The sequence below is a fragment of the Ruditapes philippinarum genome, unplaced genomic scaffold (assembly GCF_026571515.1).
Source record: "Ruditapes philippinarum isolate M1 unplaced genomic scaffold, ASM2657151v2 ctg1658_1_1_1_1, whole genome shotgun sequence".
In the NCBI taxonomy this organism is placed as follows: domain Eukaryota; kingdom Metazoa; phylum Mollusca; class Bivalvia; order Venerida; family Veneridae; genus Ruditapes; species Ruditapes philippinarum.
The window spans coordinates 134,602-150,860 of NW_026857668.1; the positions used below are offsets into that span (position 1 = coordinate 134,602).

General features: G+C 30.3%; 1 protein-coding gene across 1 annotated transcript in view; it reads right to left on the bottom strand.

The window, feature by feature from the left end:
- LOC132750539 (epidermal growth factor-like protein 7) overlaps nucleotides 1-16,259 on the bottom strand; it is a 66,650-nt gene that overhangs the window by 23,519 nt on the left and 26,872 nt on the right. Inside the window, exon 2 of the mRNA XM_060740535.1 lies at nucleotides 14,736-14,861. Within this exon, the coding sequence (XP_060596518.1) occupies nucleotides 14,736-14,861 (126 nt within the window). The remainder of the gene's footprint in view (nucleotides 1-14,735; nucleotides 14,862-16,259) is intronic.

Sequence of the window (16,259 nt, forward strand, 5' to 3'; positions counted from 1 at the left end):
GTCAATTTGAAGTAGTCATATATTGGAAGAAAAAAATATGATATAAATTAGTTTGAACAGGAAACGAAACGCAAAAATGAATGAACTATTGTTTCTACAATTCATTTTCAAGCAATAAATGCCATTTCTTAAAAATCTTAGGGATCATATAATTAATCAAATTGATATATGTATAAAATATATACAAAGCAAAAATAAAGAATCTAACCATACAACTGATTTTGAAAATATATGTGAATTTTAGAATTGCTCGAAGGTCACTCAACAAAGAAAATTGATGCAGTCTTGCTTTGATTTAGGCTGTTTATGGGCGCTCGTGTTGTCATTAGAAACTAGCACCGGCTTTCGCAAAAATTCAACGTTTGAAATAGTACCTGGTGTTTATTAAGAATGTAAAAAAACTAAAGGTGCAATAATATGCTGACGGTTGATGGAAACAGATGTATGTAAAACTATTATGTAAAAAGCATGCAGATGTATTTTCTTTTCTAAAATGTCTTAATCAATTATGTCAAAATTTAAAAAAATAAATAGTGCAGTCTGTTGTACTTGATGCAGAGATTTCTGAGTCAACTATAATAAGAACCGTATGCTTAACCTTCATATAATAAAGCAATGGCTAAAATTTCAACAAAAGTTAACATTACATTTTATTAATTTAATGGTAAGAATTTAACAATATACAGTATCCAATATATTTATGTAAATCCTCGTTGGTGTTTCCATTTCATATAAATCCACTTTTTGTTTTATAAAAAGTGTTTCTTTTTTCCCCAATGTCACAGGCTGAGAAAAACTCGAACCCGGGACCTTCTGAATATCGTACTGCGGCTCTATCGACTAAGCTAACCGGTCGCTTACACACATTCTCCCCTAAATAAGGAACAGTTTTGAACGGTGACACTAATCTTATGACTGAACACTAAATCTGAAAGAATATATTTAGTAACCGTTTCCCCCCTATAGTAAAGGAAAATGAATTATGTTTAGCCATTTTTTAACTTTGAACATTTTTGCAAAATAAAAAACAACACTTATATCTCACAATATAACACAAGTGCAGAAGTGTATTATTAATGAAAACTACATTAAGATAATGTATGGGATACAAGAATGACATTGAAGTATCCAAGATGAAGCACTTTATCTGACCCCTTTTGAACAGTCCAAATAAAAAAATAAACGCGAATTTTGTGATTTTTTTATTTCTAATTTATTACAAAGAGTCTCCATATTTTGAAATTTACCACAGAACTAATGCAGATACAATCTTAAGGGCATGTCAAGACATACGTCTTGCTGAAATCTTTGTTTCTTATTTGCAGATACTATCTACATGTTTCATTCATCTTGCTAAATTCTTTGTTTCTCATTTACAGATACAACATTGTATGTTGCTTGTCTTTTGGGGGTCCATCTGTTGAAACATTTATGTCACATATGTCATCTTTAAGTAGGGTATGTATGTATTCAAGTAACGCACTTGCTGTTTCAAGTCATAAAATTCGATCATTAAAGTTAATTATTTTTCATACCAGAAGCACAAAAGTGCACATATAAAGAACATATCATATGTCTGGTTATCCTTGTTAAAATTCTTGCTTTCACGTCTGGTGTAATAGGATCGAGTGTTTACCACACGCAGCAGCAAGAACAGCCCCCTCTCACCTACTCACCACTTTCTGCAGTGTAAATGATTCGGTCAGTAATATGACAGGATTATATCAAAGTAGTTCTTTTCTGTAGAATATCAAGGCCATATACGTAGTTACAGATGAACATGCTTAACCATTTTGAGTCATTAACATTGAACTGTGCTTGCCATTTTATACAATTAATTGAAATATTCGCTTTAACAGAACTTTAGGGACAAAAAAAATGAATAAACCTCATCGCATAAGGAAATAGTTAATGCTTCATTTTGGAATGAAATCAGTCCTTAAACTTGGTTCTAAAAGCCAAAGCTTGTATAATTATTTATTCAGGCAATGCAAACAAGCAATTATCTGTTTCGTATATGACTATATTTAAGGATTATGAGGCATCTAGCAATGCATTTTGATGTGTATGTTTTTTTTCAATGTGCTCCGATTTTCAATATTCTTTATTTAGGATACTATTAATATTACTCAGTATAAATATATTAAATCATAAAAATCACCACACACCAACAAACAAAAACAACAACAACAACAACAAACCAAACCAAACAAACAAACAAAACAAAACAAAAACACCACACAAAACCTACACAAAACACCACACAAAATCGACATCCAAAAGCACTAGAGGAAAGTTTCTTTTGCAATTAAAGTTTCCTGGAATGTTGAGAATTTGTTAATTAAATATTACGTATTCATACCAACCTTAACTTTCAAGCTAGATTTATTCCTTGAAATATGATCCTATTTTTTATCTTGATAATAAATAAAGACCGACAGGTGATGTAGTATTTTTCTTTAATTTTGAAATTGTCTTAACACGTGAAATGTTAATAGATGGTGAATAATTAGTAGGTAGCAGCCCAGATCTTTCTGGTCTTTAAATTTGTTTGATAGATGTTGTTATTCAGGTACATATATTCTTTATCGTCTAATTCTGTGAAATGAGAGTAACCTTCAAATATTTAGATGGTATTTTTAAATATTTACACATAAATAAAAAGAAAAATGAATAAACAATAGGAATTAAGAATATTTGGGTTTCCACAGCTAATCCGGGGGGTACAGTCAAACTGGAGTGTAGGACAAAAGCGCTCCCGGACAAAGGCCCTCCCGTCCAAAATTGACAAGGTAGATAAAAGCCCTCCCGTGAAAATGACAAGGCGGACAGGAGCCCTCCCATGAAATTGACAGGGCGGACAAAAGCCCTCCCGTGAAAATGACAGGGCGGACAAAAGCCCTCCCGCAGCAAATACACATCTGTACATTAAATAGTTTGTATTTTCAATTCAATGCACTCCACATATTAAAATTGTAATCATGAATATTTTTGTTTTCCATTGGCATAAGCGTGTTTGTATGAGCTTGAGTACATTCCTGACTGACATCTGAATAATAAGTACTAAAATCTGTAAGTGCATATTTATTCACATAAAAATGAAGAATTACTCACATGAGAAATTTAGATTAATAGAGTATTTAATGATGAAAAGAAGCTAAAATTTACTAAAATTAAAAGTCCAAGTGCCTTGTAATGAGTCAATTACTTTAGAAAGTGACTCTGTTTTAAACGACATTCGTGTGAAAATATTACCTCGTTAAACATTTCTGAAAGGTATATTCTGAATGAAAGGTGGTTCTTGTTCATAAAAATACTTAGATCAAAAGAAAACAACAACAAATAGATATATACATGTGACAAATTTAATATCTTAAGTGCTTTGAAAAAAAAACCCATATATATTTTGTTACAGTTGGGCTTTTGCCCGCCTTGTTAATTTCTTGGGAGGGCTTTTGTCCGCCCTGTCAATTTCACGGGAGGGCTTTTGTCCGCCTTGTCATTTTCACGGGAGGGCTTTTGTCCGCCTTGTCATTTTTGGATGGGAGGGCTTTTGTCCGGGAGGGCTTTTGTCCGTTTCCCGTCAAACTGCTGCAGTTACAGCTTCGAAAACAAGCGCAGCAGGTTGACTTATCTATTGTGACCGGCAGAGCACCGTGAAGCTTTAACGATAAAATTCGTTTGTGCTGGGAAATAATCTTGGAAAAACCCACATGTGCTGAGTTCTGGATCACAACTATTGCTAAACCACCTTGCTAGATGCTATGTACGTTATGTAATTGAAATATGAAATATTGGTGAAGAAAACCATAACATACTTAAATGCTCTGTGCTAAATGGATCGAGAAGAAAATGTGTTCAAGTCATATTTATCCGCAACCCAAATATCATATATAAATATTAAAACTAAAAATCATATTGAAAATAGAAAATATTGTATATTTGTTAAAGCGATTGTAAAAAAATCACATCCTAGCGTTTCAAGAACAAAAGAAACAGCAGCAACAACAACAACAATAAAAATTTAAAAAAGAAGAAGAAAAAACAAGGTTCAATATGTAATTTTAACTTGTGACGTTTATAACAGTGTTGTTGATATAAAATTTTAGTTTTCTGTAATATTATGTATCCTCGGACTAGGAAACCTCTCTCGCATTGTACTTATTTGAAATTGTATATGTGCTTTCAATTTGCATGTCTCACTGTGTATTTGTATTGATGTTTGCCTCCTTATGTCATGTTTAACATAGAAATAGGAATAGAATAAAATTTATTATCAATGTGTTTAGAAAGAATCTGATACTTTGTTATGAAAGGATTCGTTATCACATATTAATACCATTTCATATACAAAACAGTAAAGAGTCAAGGTAGCTATCACTCGTCATTGCCGACTTTAAACAGGCTCAATTTAACCGAGTCTGCAACATTTTCAATTTTTGCCGTGTTTGTTGCCGTTTAAGATCATTCAGGGACTTCACTTTTTTCACAAAAATCACTTCCCCTTTATATCATTTTATCACAAGTTATGTAGGCAAAACATTTGAACTATATTCATTTCTCTAATATTCTGCTCTACGCTGTTGTTTATTTTATCTTCATAGTCTTGCAGTGGTTATTGTTGAATATTGCAGCTGCTATTAGCTAATAAATATCTGATAACAATCACTGTTTATTTTGTAAGTAATTACATACAATAATACGGAGCTGGATCCTTTGATCTCATTTTGCGTCGCCTAATACGCGACACAAACTACGTTTTGCGGTGCCAAAAACATATCGTTATAGATGTTATCATTATATTAGGCATGTCTCAACTATTACATAACACTCTTTATCTGTTTAAAAGAAGACAACAGTTTTCAGTAAGACAACATGATCGACGGGAAAGAGAGGTAATATTGCATGATAAAAGACTTTCTTTCGCTATTTTTGTTGTCAAGCATAGGCAGACATATAGAAAAACAAAACAAAATTATTCTCCACGTGTACATCTTTTCATCGCTACTTCCTCACATGATTGTGATAAAGTGACATTCATAATCTTTTATATAGTTTGATGTATTCTAATCAGATTAATTTGAAATATATCGTAATTTATATTTCGCGAATAAAATCGTATAGCACTAGACATTTATACAATATGCACGTATTGCATGATTGAATGATAAAATGCAACTTGTGTAAATACAAACATATTGTCCATGGCTGTTTTGCAAGCAACTGTGAAAGCACGTGCATTTATACTGTATTCGGGACACACGTGCAACAATTGAATGCGATTTGCAAGTTGGAGTTTTTATTAGCAAGTGAACATGAAATGCGGTAGGCGGGTTAAGCTGCAAAACAATTTTTGTTTTGTTTTACGTAATTGATAAATGAATTTTTGAAACACCAACTCTTTTTTCTATTTGAATAGTTACAGTTAGTTGATAGGCATGATGTCATAATTCGATTAAAAACTGTAACACCCAACAACAATAAACCTGTAGTAGAACAGTATTCAATTGTATTGATATTGTTTATTTTTTCAGTTGTTTTATTGGGTAAGGTTACACTCGTTGGTTCTTAATCAAAATGAATGTTTTTGCTTACAAAATTTATGTAGGTTTATGTATAATTTAAATGTCAGGGTGTTACCAATGCCAATTGCCAGGTATTTATGAACAAAATGTGTCCATATTACTGTAATCATATTGCGATATCATTGTTCATTTTAAGGACCAAATATTTTAATATTTTGTATGTATTCTTAAATATGAAATATTATTGTGAAATCTATCATTATAACATATGACGATTCAGTGATGAATTCAAATATCACAGTTTCATATTTGAAGTTTGGTTACATATTGAAGATTAGTATGTAATCTGACTGTTTTAAAATCAATTGTCGTTGAAATGTATTGAAGAACAAAATACATTATACAAAATACATTATTAACTAAGATAGGTAAAGAACATGAAGTCGAATACTGTTTCTAAATTCTTAACCATTAATCTATAACGCAAAGTTTAAGCCGAGGCTGGCTGCAACATTTTCAATTTTTGTCGTTTTGAACATTTTTAGTGACTGTTTTTTCACTATCTTCTAGACATAATACTTTTCCATCCAAATTGTGTAGGAATTCTTTGAAAACTTGAAAATTATAGCGGGTTTGGCTTGGACGAGTCTACTCATGAACAATAACGGTCAATTATTATATTGGCCGATGCATGCCGCCTAGCACCGCCTACAGTGGATTTCAATATTAAAAGATGAAAATGCTATAATATATTATGCAGATCTTATTAATATAATGAAATTGTAAGATCATTTAATTGTCTATTAGATAGACCCTTTTGATGAAATCTATACGTGAATTCACAAAAAAAGTAAAGTTTGCCCATAACGCCATCATTTAAACTTGTCACTTTAACAGTATATTCATAATTCGAATACATCTGTATAAGAACACCAAAATAATGCAGCCGCTTTTTTGTTAAAGTGTAAGTTAACTGTGGAAATTTATTTTATGATGTGAAACATGACAAGCTGGGCAATAAGCCTTATCGTTGTTCGTAGCAGACAAAACAGAATTTTATTCGAATTATTTATATATCAGAAATCAAACTGAATAAAACATTTGATAAATAACAAGTTCTGATGTTTATGTAATAATGACTTTATTTATATGGTTACAAAAGTATGTAAATCTTGCCTATGTGAAATACGAACAGATTAGAGAATATCATCTCATTGAATTGATAACACCTTATAACTGACTTTACCAGAAGGCTTAAACATATTTGATTTCATTAGCATATTTGGATGTGCTTGCATTTAAAAATTGCAATATTATTATATCTGTTATTGTATATTTATAAATATATTTGTTTTCAATTTCTCAATACCATAGAGTATATGCAACACAAGAACATATGTACATTGTGGAAACCCTGAATACATGCAAAGAGTATATACATGCCATTTATTTGGAACCTTAATTCGCTTAATTTAGGCGGTTTATTATGATTAAAAGGTTAACTTATCTTCTTTTGAATAAAAGAATTAAAGAAAATTCCGCAAGATAGAGCAAATACTATAAAAAGATATATATTCTATTATTTGAATACAAAAAAGACTTTTGTAGAGCTGCATCGCGTGGAATACTAAACTGCCCCTTAAACATCAAAACTATCAAATAACAGTCAAAAATGATTGTTTTCTTTCTGAAATAAACTTTGGAAAAAAAATGAAACTTATAAATTTTAAAAAATAAAGTTATTTCATTTATTTAAAGAAGTGAATCAATGTATACCTTTAAAGCTGTTAAAACATTTCCACGTGTGTGTTTTCCATTTAATTCGATCAGCCATTATCTTTATAAATATATATGAAATTGAACCTGTTGATTTATAAAAAAAAAAACCTTTCCTAAAGCAATATAATAATATGCTTTTTTGATACGGTATGTGCTACAAAGTATTCATTAAATGCGTAGAATGTTATGCTCTCCTCATAACACTATTTTGAGTTAGCTTAACTCTTTTAAACATTTTAATTAAACCAAATTTTCTCACTATCGACAGGTGAAATTATTTTTCTCCGGCATTCTAACCTTGTATGACTGAGTTATACAAATTTTACGCTAGTGGCGAACCACAGCTAGGTTGCAGCTGCTATAATTGGCAATCGTCATTTCAATTACCAGCTGAAAAAAATAGCACTTTGACATATCACTTTTATTTTGGTTGAGCACCAAGGAATTGGTGATAAACCTTTTAGGTATTTTAGTAACTACAACATAATTAAGCATCGTTTTGATGTTAAACTATTGTTTGATGCTACTTTATGTACATACATTTGAATTACGATTCGTTTATCAATGTAAATTTAAGTTGATGAATGCAAACACAGTTTGTAATTTTGGTTCTTGACAATAAATGCTTCATAACACAAGCTGCCAATAGGACAGTATGCTGGGCTATTCTCAGTGCTCGATAGTAAAACAAGAAATCTAAAAGCATTTAGAGTGCTTGCTTGGAAACTTACATATCAAAATGATGAAAATCAACAAAGAATTTTTACATTTTTGTTTATTCTCCTCCTACTCAACTTCTAATTATGAAAAAGCAAAACGCAAGCTGTCTGAGATTTACATCTGCATGTATTTCTTTTAATCTTCATTGCTCCCGTGGGATTTCCCTTTTCCAGATTCGTTAACGAAATGCAACATGGTAAATGCACGTTATAGCTGTAGATTATTTCACGTGATATATTAAAATTGCAAAACGGGTTTGAATGTCAGCAATGCATGTTTTACTTTATGGATTGATACTCCTTCATCACATAAGAAAAAAACATATATCTTTAAGTGTAAGTTTGAAACATTGATACTTTGTACAAAAAAACAACAAGATATTGTATCACTGTAACGTATGTCAATGTAACATTAATTTGACAGGAATACATATTCTCTATCAAAATGTCAGCAATAATTATGGTGAAAAGTAAAATGCAGATTATGCAGTTTGCAATGTTGCCTGCACGCTAAAAAGCTTCCAAAATAAATAAACGAGTTGAAACATATGTGCAACACTCTAAAATATATGTTATTGGGTGGAAGAAGGTTATAGATTCAATATAATTATGGTAAATACAAATGGACATTTAGGCATTCTGTTAAGTGTGTAACACTTTGCATTATTAAAAAAATAAGAACACGAACAAAATAAGCGGTAAAAAGGAGTCGCCTATCTTGTTCCCGAGTTATCTGTCCTTGAATATGAAAATTTTTGCTTATTTCAAGGGAAAATAATTTACTTTCAAGGTCAGCAGGGCCTTGTTTTTTCTGCTTGTTATGCAGCTTACTTCATTTTAAGTCTTGTGCAAATTTCCATAATTGGTAAAGAGTAGTTTTTTCTTTACCTAAACCTATTCCAATTTTCTTTTAAAACAAAAAGAAATTACATATTTTAAAAATAATGTTAAGTATTTTTACGGATACTGAATAAAAGGAACACTAATATAATTTCGTGAATTTTTGTATTGTGACCGAGGAAAATATGGAAAACATAAACCAGTGATAAAAAGTAAGGTTTGTCAGAATTATGTATAACTTATCTACTCTTCAAACAGCAAATAATTGAAATTAAAGGGCAGATAATTCGAAAACGATCTCGTTGACCCCCCTCATCTTTCGAATTTTCTATCTTGATATGTTTCTGTTTATATATCCTAAGATATAAATCTATAATACAGTTTTAGTTCTGCCGAAATATTTGGATATTGTTTGATGAACATTCCATAATTGTATTTGGCCAAAGCAGAAAAGAATCGGCTATGGTTCTATTGACTTTTGTTGGTCATTGTTGTAATTATAGCATATGACTTTAAAGAGTTTTTTTTCATAATCCATCAAAATCACATATCATACACTATTACACTTTTTGTCCTCATGTAGGTATCACACAGACATTAGACATTTCACCAGACTTAAACTTTACCAAAAAATGAAAATATGGCTTTTGCCAAATTTAATTGATATTGAAGAAATAAGGTTAAAGTGAAATACGTCCTTGGCGATAACATCTAGTATCTTATAAACTCAATAGGTATATTATCAATGTTTTCTGGTACGTTTTCAGAAAATGATAACTATACATTGAACAATATTCACTTTTATATCAAATCCATGGTGCCTGAGTCCAAATTCTTACTTTTCGGAGGAAAGTAAAATGAAACCAGTAGATTACTCATATTTTGATTTGGCAATTCTTGATGATTTCCTACGCTTTGCAAGATCTTCATTTTTTTCTTTTTTACATACAGACAGATTGGTGTATTTGAGAGGCCCATACGTTAAAGCAATCATGTATGCCATTCTAAGATTTTGTTTTTTTATGTGATTTTGTTTTTATGTAACAAGATAAAGCACACTGTGTGTTAGGTAATAAAAGTTTAGCACTACAGTCAATTAAACCGTACCAGAAGGACCATTAAATACAATTTGCAAACATAAAGTATATTTCTATCGTCTATAAGTCTATAAAAACTCATTGGTGTTATTGCTTAAGCGTCTGAAAAGAATAAAAAACTGTTTAGCATCTTTATAGCATACAGTTTACTGCACACACTTTTTACACAAAAAAAGAAGAAAAGATCCACATGAAAACAAAAACCTACTGGTGCATATGCTGAATTGAATTGAGGAGCAGTAATGCACGTTGTGCACGTGTTATAAAAAGTTGTATACGAAATTGTAGAATTGTTAACAAGTTGAATTGATGTCGTCATAGTATCATTCAATTATGCACTTTTACCAACATCCGGGTTATTAAGTTACCAATTCAAAATTGAATGGCAGGTGCTTATGAGAAATAATGTAAAGTGCTTCATATTTTAGCACCGGTTTAATTGGAATTCAATTATCAAATAACTAGCAAGTCTTTATGAAAACGTGACAAAAGGGAGTTAGACTGAAACACTGTTTAAATTCAATCAAATATACTAGATAAAGAATAGATTGAGCTATATCTGTCTTCGGTCTTTTTCTGAATTATTTGAAAATGATATAATAAGATACAATAATAAAAAATAATTTGTACATTTTTTGTTACAGTGTGGTTAACTTGGGATTACGTGGACGGTTGCTAAAAGTTTTGTTTAGAATTGCCTATGCTGATACTAATGATTTAAAAAAATCAAGACGACATATTCTACTAGTTTCGATTTTAATACGTGTTCATTAGAAATGAAAATCATATGTAGATGGTAAGAATTACTAAAGTGATATCAGTATATCAGGTATAAAGCTGTAACTTCTCTATCCTTATATTTTATCAACAGACTTAATCAAACTCTGAGTCTGCAGCTTTCACCTTTTTAGATCTGTTTTCATTGATCTGGGCGATCTGAATTTTCAAGACGTTTTATATTACATCGAAATATTATATGTGACACATGTCTTGTCAGACATTACAAGTATAATGCTTTAGCCTTTGTAACGCTAAACCTTTAATACTTTTAAACCTTATTTCTTCATGCTTTTTCTACATATTAAACAAATGTTCAAAATATTCAGAAACGAGAAATATAATAAAAATGAAAAGTTTAAGAAATGCATAATTACTACAAGTCTTGCAAAGTTTAGTATTAAATGTGATTGAACCAGTTACCAGGCTTGTTTGAACACAAACTAAATATATTTTAGGAAAAGTCAGTTACTTCTTTTAATTTCACTCTAGTTGCGACAGACATTAGAAAATTTCTCGTGTCATAAAAGAGCACGAATGCGACCTTAAACTTGTTTTGTTGAAAAATAAAAATATCTCAAAAAAATCTATGGGAACTGTTTATCTCCGGAAGTACAGATTTTTTTTGTAAACATTTATCAAAACAGCATTTGTCTACTTACCAGTCAAAACATCGTAATTACTGTCTAAATGCATTATGTCAAAATAAAAGTGCTAAATTGCACAGTATGCACTTTTTCATCAGCGCCATTCTCTGTCAGAACATCATGTTGTTGTTGAAAAGAAGACTACAATATTTTCTTCAAATGTGTAAATCATTGAAATAAATATGTTTCATAACATCTTACATTTCAATTACTTTATAACATTTAACAAGAATGTTATGGAACCGCGAATCAAAGAGACATCATGATAAATGCTCGGCATCTGTCTCCGATATTGGACAATGTGTCATCCCTTTGGCAAAATTATTACACTCATATAAGAAATATATAAATAAACATACATTTCAACTTCCTTCTTACAAATATTTTATAGATGCATACAAATGAAATACAAATGAAAATACAAAATATGGAAAAAGTCATACTCATGTTTCATTTTTAAACCATTCCTACAATTGTAACAATTTGTTATACTTTCAGGGTAACATTCTTTTTTTACATTTGAATTCAAGTATCCATCCGAGGAATAATGCAAAAAACTTGCTAAAATGAAATAAGACGTAATGATATGAACAGTTCTTAAAATACTGTCAAACATATATAACGTCAAGAGGAATTGTTAACACTGACGTTATACATTTATTAAAATGTAGGAAGATTTAGAATAGTATCTTCAGACTTTAGACTATACGCAATACATCTTTAAGACCTTTGAGTTTCCTCAGCAAACGAAAGTAAGCTATAAAACATCGTATGCGTCGTTGCATTAAAAAGTCAAATCAAGAATGATGTTGTAAGTCGTATAGCATTTCATGACATTTGTTGTGATGTTTTTGTAATATATTTTCCTTGAAATGTCAGGACAGACAGGTGTAATACCAACCAAATCTTTATTCTTCTATGGGAGACTTATTTTTATTACATATATCAATGACAAGTTGGCAGAAAGCTCAGTCATTAAAAAAGTGCACGGACAATAAAATATGTCATTGAAATAACAACAAACATTCTGCTGATTTAAGCAAGAATATGCTCATACATTAGCTCAATGCAATAAAATATCTTATCCGAAGATAAACAATATCAATGTTGTTTTGAGTGTAAACCATCCGTTTTGAAAATTGCGGATGTGATGTTTATATTATGTCCTAATACATGTATTAAGATCTCTTTTTTTTGTGCAAGTTTCCTTTTCTTGTCTAAGTTCGCTATTCACATTATTATTTGGTGCTATTTATTTGTTTCATTGCACCAATGCTGTTTCAATGAAAGTCCGTTCTGGGCCATAGCTTGTATTTTACGTGCAGGATATCGTCGATTCTTTATGTTCTGATCGGAACTGTATTTTCTAACATTGACGAACAAAGATTATACCAACTAAGCTATTTCATAACCTTTAGAGAGCTGTGTTCTTTGAATCTTGCTCTTGCATCCCCAATGTGACTACAGCACTTACATAAGAAAGATTGCAAATATCCGAGTTCATATCAGAAACGCTACAATCTCGCTGATAACCAAAGATAACTTATTATGACCCTGCTGATATTTATAAATATTTAAAGCTGTTTTGTAATATTTGTTTAACAGATGTTTATCAACTGATTTTCAACGGACCAAAATAAATTTGATAATTGAAATATGACGAGTGAAAGAATTCCATGATTACTTTGGACGGTTTCTGTTTTTTTTTGCATAACGTGGTGTATATATAAATTATTGGATTAGATATGTAGACCTACCCATATTTGCAGGTGATCAACTTGCTATAATTATCAACACATTGGATAATTCATGATCAAGACATGGTAAAAAATTAATGTACTGAATGTATTTTTTTCTTTAGCCATATGTACAAACCATATGTATCTAAGGTTTTAATAGATATAAGCAACTTCCCTCATCAATAAACAACAGTAATATCAGCAGATTGTTAAGACGTTTGAAAATATTATAATATTTGCATCTTTAGAATCAACTCAAATAATTGAGAGTGTAGTAAGAAATACCACAACAGCTGGCAAATGCACCATAAATTTAGACTTATGGCTATAACAAACAACCCTATAAATGGAATCAACCCTATTTTAGTCAGCCGGCTTAAATAAGTAGTTACAGACAATGTACAACAAACTTCCATAGTTATGGAATATACAATATGACTTATTCTATGAGAAACAAACATCAAGAGGAACAAGTAATAAGACTTCCATCTTCAACAAACATCCCTAGTTAGCTGTGGGAAATTTAATGTACATGGCGACAAAATGGGATTTTTATATATATTCTGTTGTAAGAAATAATGAATAAAAAAAAATAATTCGTAAAATTATCATTCTAGAATTATTTCATTATTTCGGCGATAAGTTAAATTATACTTTCAAAGAATTTAATAACAAAACTAGATATGATTTTAACACTCATGTAATTTCAATCAGAAATAAAGCTGCGAATCAAATCTCTTGGGATTATTTATAATGAAATTTTATGCCATATAGTGTGATAATGCGCTGATAGTGTTATCATGATACATACGTAACATTATCATGCGTGTAGATAAAATATAGATATCTTATTACAGAATCACGCTATGCTCTTTCCGTGTATTTCTTTAAAATAAAAACATATTACGTATCTAGAACAACATTTATTTAAAGAAAGAGGTATGTGCTGGTTCAAATGTACAAAACGCTTTGTAGCTTTGTAATGATTTTTACGTACTTCATTGTTTACTTCTGCCCGCAAACTTATTTTTCAATTATCCTAAAATATACTAAATAATATTTTTTTTATTCAAAACGAAAGTTACTCAACTACTTAAAGTAAACTGTAAATATACTACAATAATTATTATTTGAATTAGAAAAAAGACACTTCGAAAATGCAGGCATGAAAAATGTAGGGTAGTAAATTGCCCTAAAGGCAAATCGCGCATACACGAAAGCATTGCCTAGCGGATAAAACCCTACTTATAATATAATATTTTGTTCTAACCACTTTATTTACGGACATAATGTATGTGTGTTAAAAACAGAGGTATTCTATGTTACAAATCTTTTCAAAATTGAATTAAGTATTATGAGAAAAACGAAGACTTCAATAAGCACAAGATTGCTTCCAGTCTAATCCTTTTTGTATTGATTGCAAATGTCATGCATGTAAATATGTTCTTATGTATGTTAAAACCAAAATTATGGAAACAATGTTATTTAATTGTTAGCTGGTTTTTCTTTTAAATATATTTCATAAGATAAAGCTTCATACCATTAAAAGGTATTCTTGACACCCCAATGTACGTTATAAAAAGGAAGTATTACATTTACTCGAATTACTCACTCGAATTGTGGACAATTATTGAAGTCTGCACAATCTCTCGGATGATTTGTATAGATGGGCTTCTTGTAAGTCTGTGTGACCTTGACCGGCCTCGATATCACCTTCTCCGCCGTGCAAACATGGCGTCTGTAAATATATAAGTTATCTGAATATTAGATAATAGTTAAAAGGAGAAGGCTTTTCTCTGTCATTGATCAAATGTCACACAAGTGATATGTATAATGGGCGTATATCTTATACACACTGTCTTTCCTCTACAACTGATCATGAATTTAGTTGCCAATTCTAAATATTGATACAAAACATTCTTAAAGTATGTCAAATTATCCCATGGAAAATAACTTTTATTCCTTTTGCCATGGCCAAGAAATATATCATTGAAAAAACTTGTCAAAAACCTGAATAAATCTTACGCTTATACAGCAAATAGGTAAAATACTGAATAACAGAATTTGAAATATATTTCTGATAACGTCTTGTTTTTTATACATTCAAAACGTATGTATCATTTTTTTAAAAAACATTTTTGAAAAATTTCTGTGTCTTGAATGGTTAAAATTGTGTTGGAGGGAAACTGATATATGTGTTTATAATTTCGTTTAATTATACTTGTTCTACATCCTTAATCACAACATACATGATATTTAATAACAAACAGACTGTGCACTGGTGTGAATTATCATATGAATGTCAATAGTCAAAGTTGTCTTGACACACATATGTATATAACCATTAATAACGATAGGGAAATATAGAAGAGTTTTTTCTTCAAAATTACCATTTAAAACTAAGAATATTGTTCATATACAAAGAAATACTGTTTCAAGATGGTAATTAAGAAAATATTTCCGCATGATCCGGATACACATTGCAAAAACATTTATTATGCTATTGTTTTATTTCTATTAGATTATCTTAAAAAAACTGTGATTACTTATAATAAGTGAAACCACTTAAACCACTTATAAAAGTACTCAGGACCTGATGAGTATGACTTGTGTGCAATTTTTATAAAAACCAAAAGTACGTCATTACATATGAGCAATTTAAAAGAATAAATCTGTCAGCTATCTCTTAAACATGTTACGCTGATTTTATAATTCAATCTATGTATGGTTTGACAAAATGTAGGTACAATGTAAATTACATGATACCAAGAATGAGTAAGTCCACTTAAATTTCAAAGTCATTGACAAAACAAAACAAATTCAAAAAGACACTATTTTTGACTCTGTTCATAAAGATAATTATAAATATCAAATCAATATAGATCTACATCTATCTATCATCCTTTGCAATTTCAAAAAGTTCATTCCACATCTAGAAATAGATAAGTCATTTTTGTTCAATACTGAAATCAGAAATCAATAACCAGCAACAACTGAAAAAATTGGCAACATCTATGTGGTGAAATTGAAAGCGTAGTTTTACGGACACCATTAGACCATCAGGAAAACAATTTTACATTGTTATTATATGTTATTAATTTAGTACAGTAGCATACACGCAAATGAAATAATATTT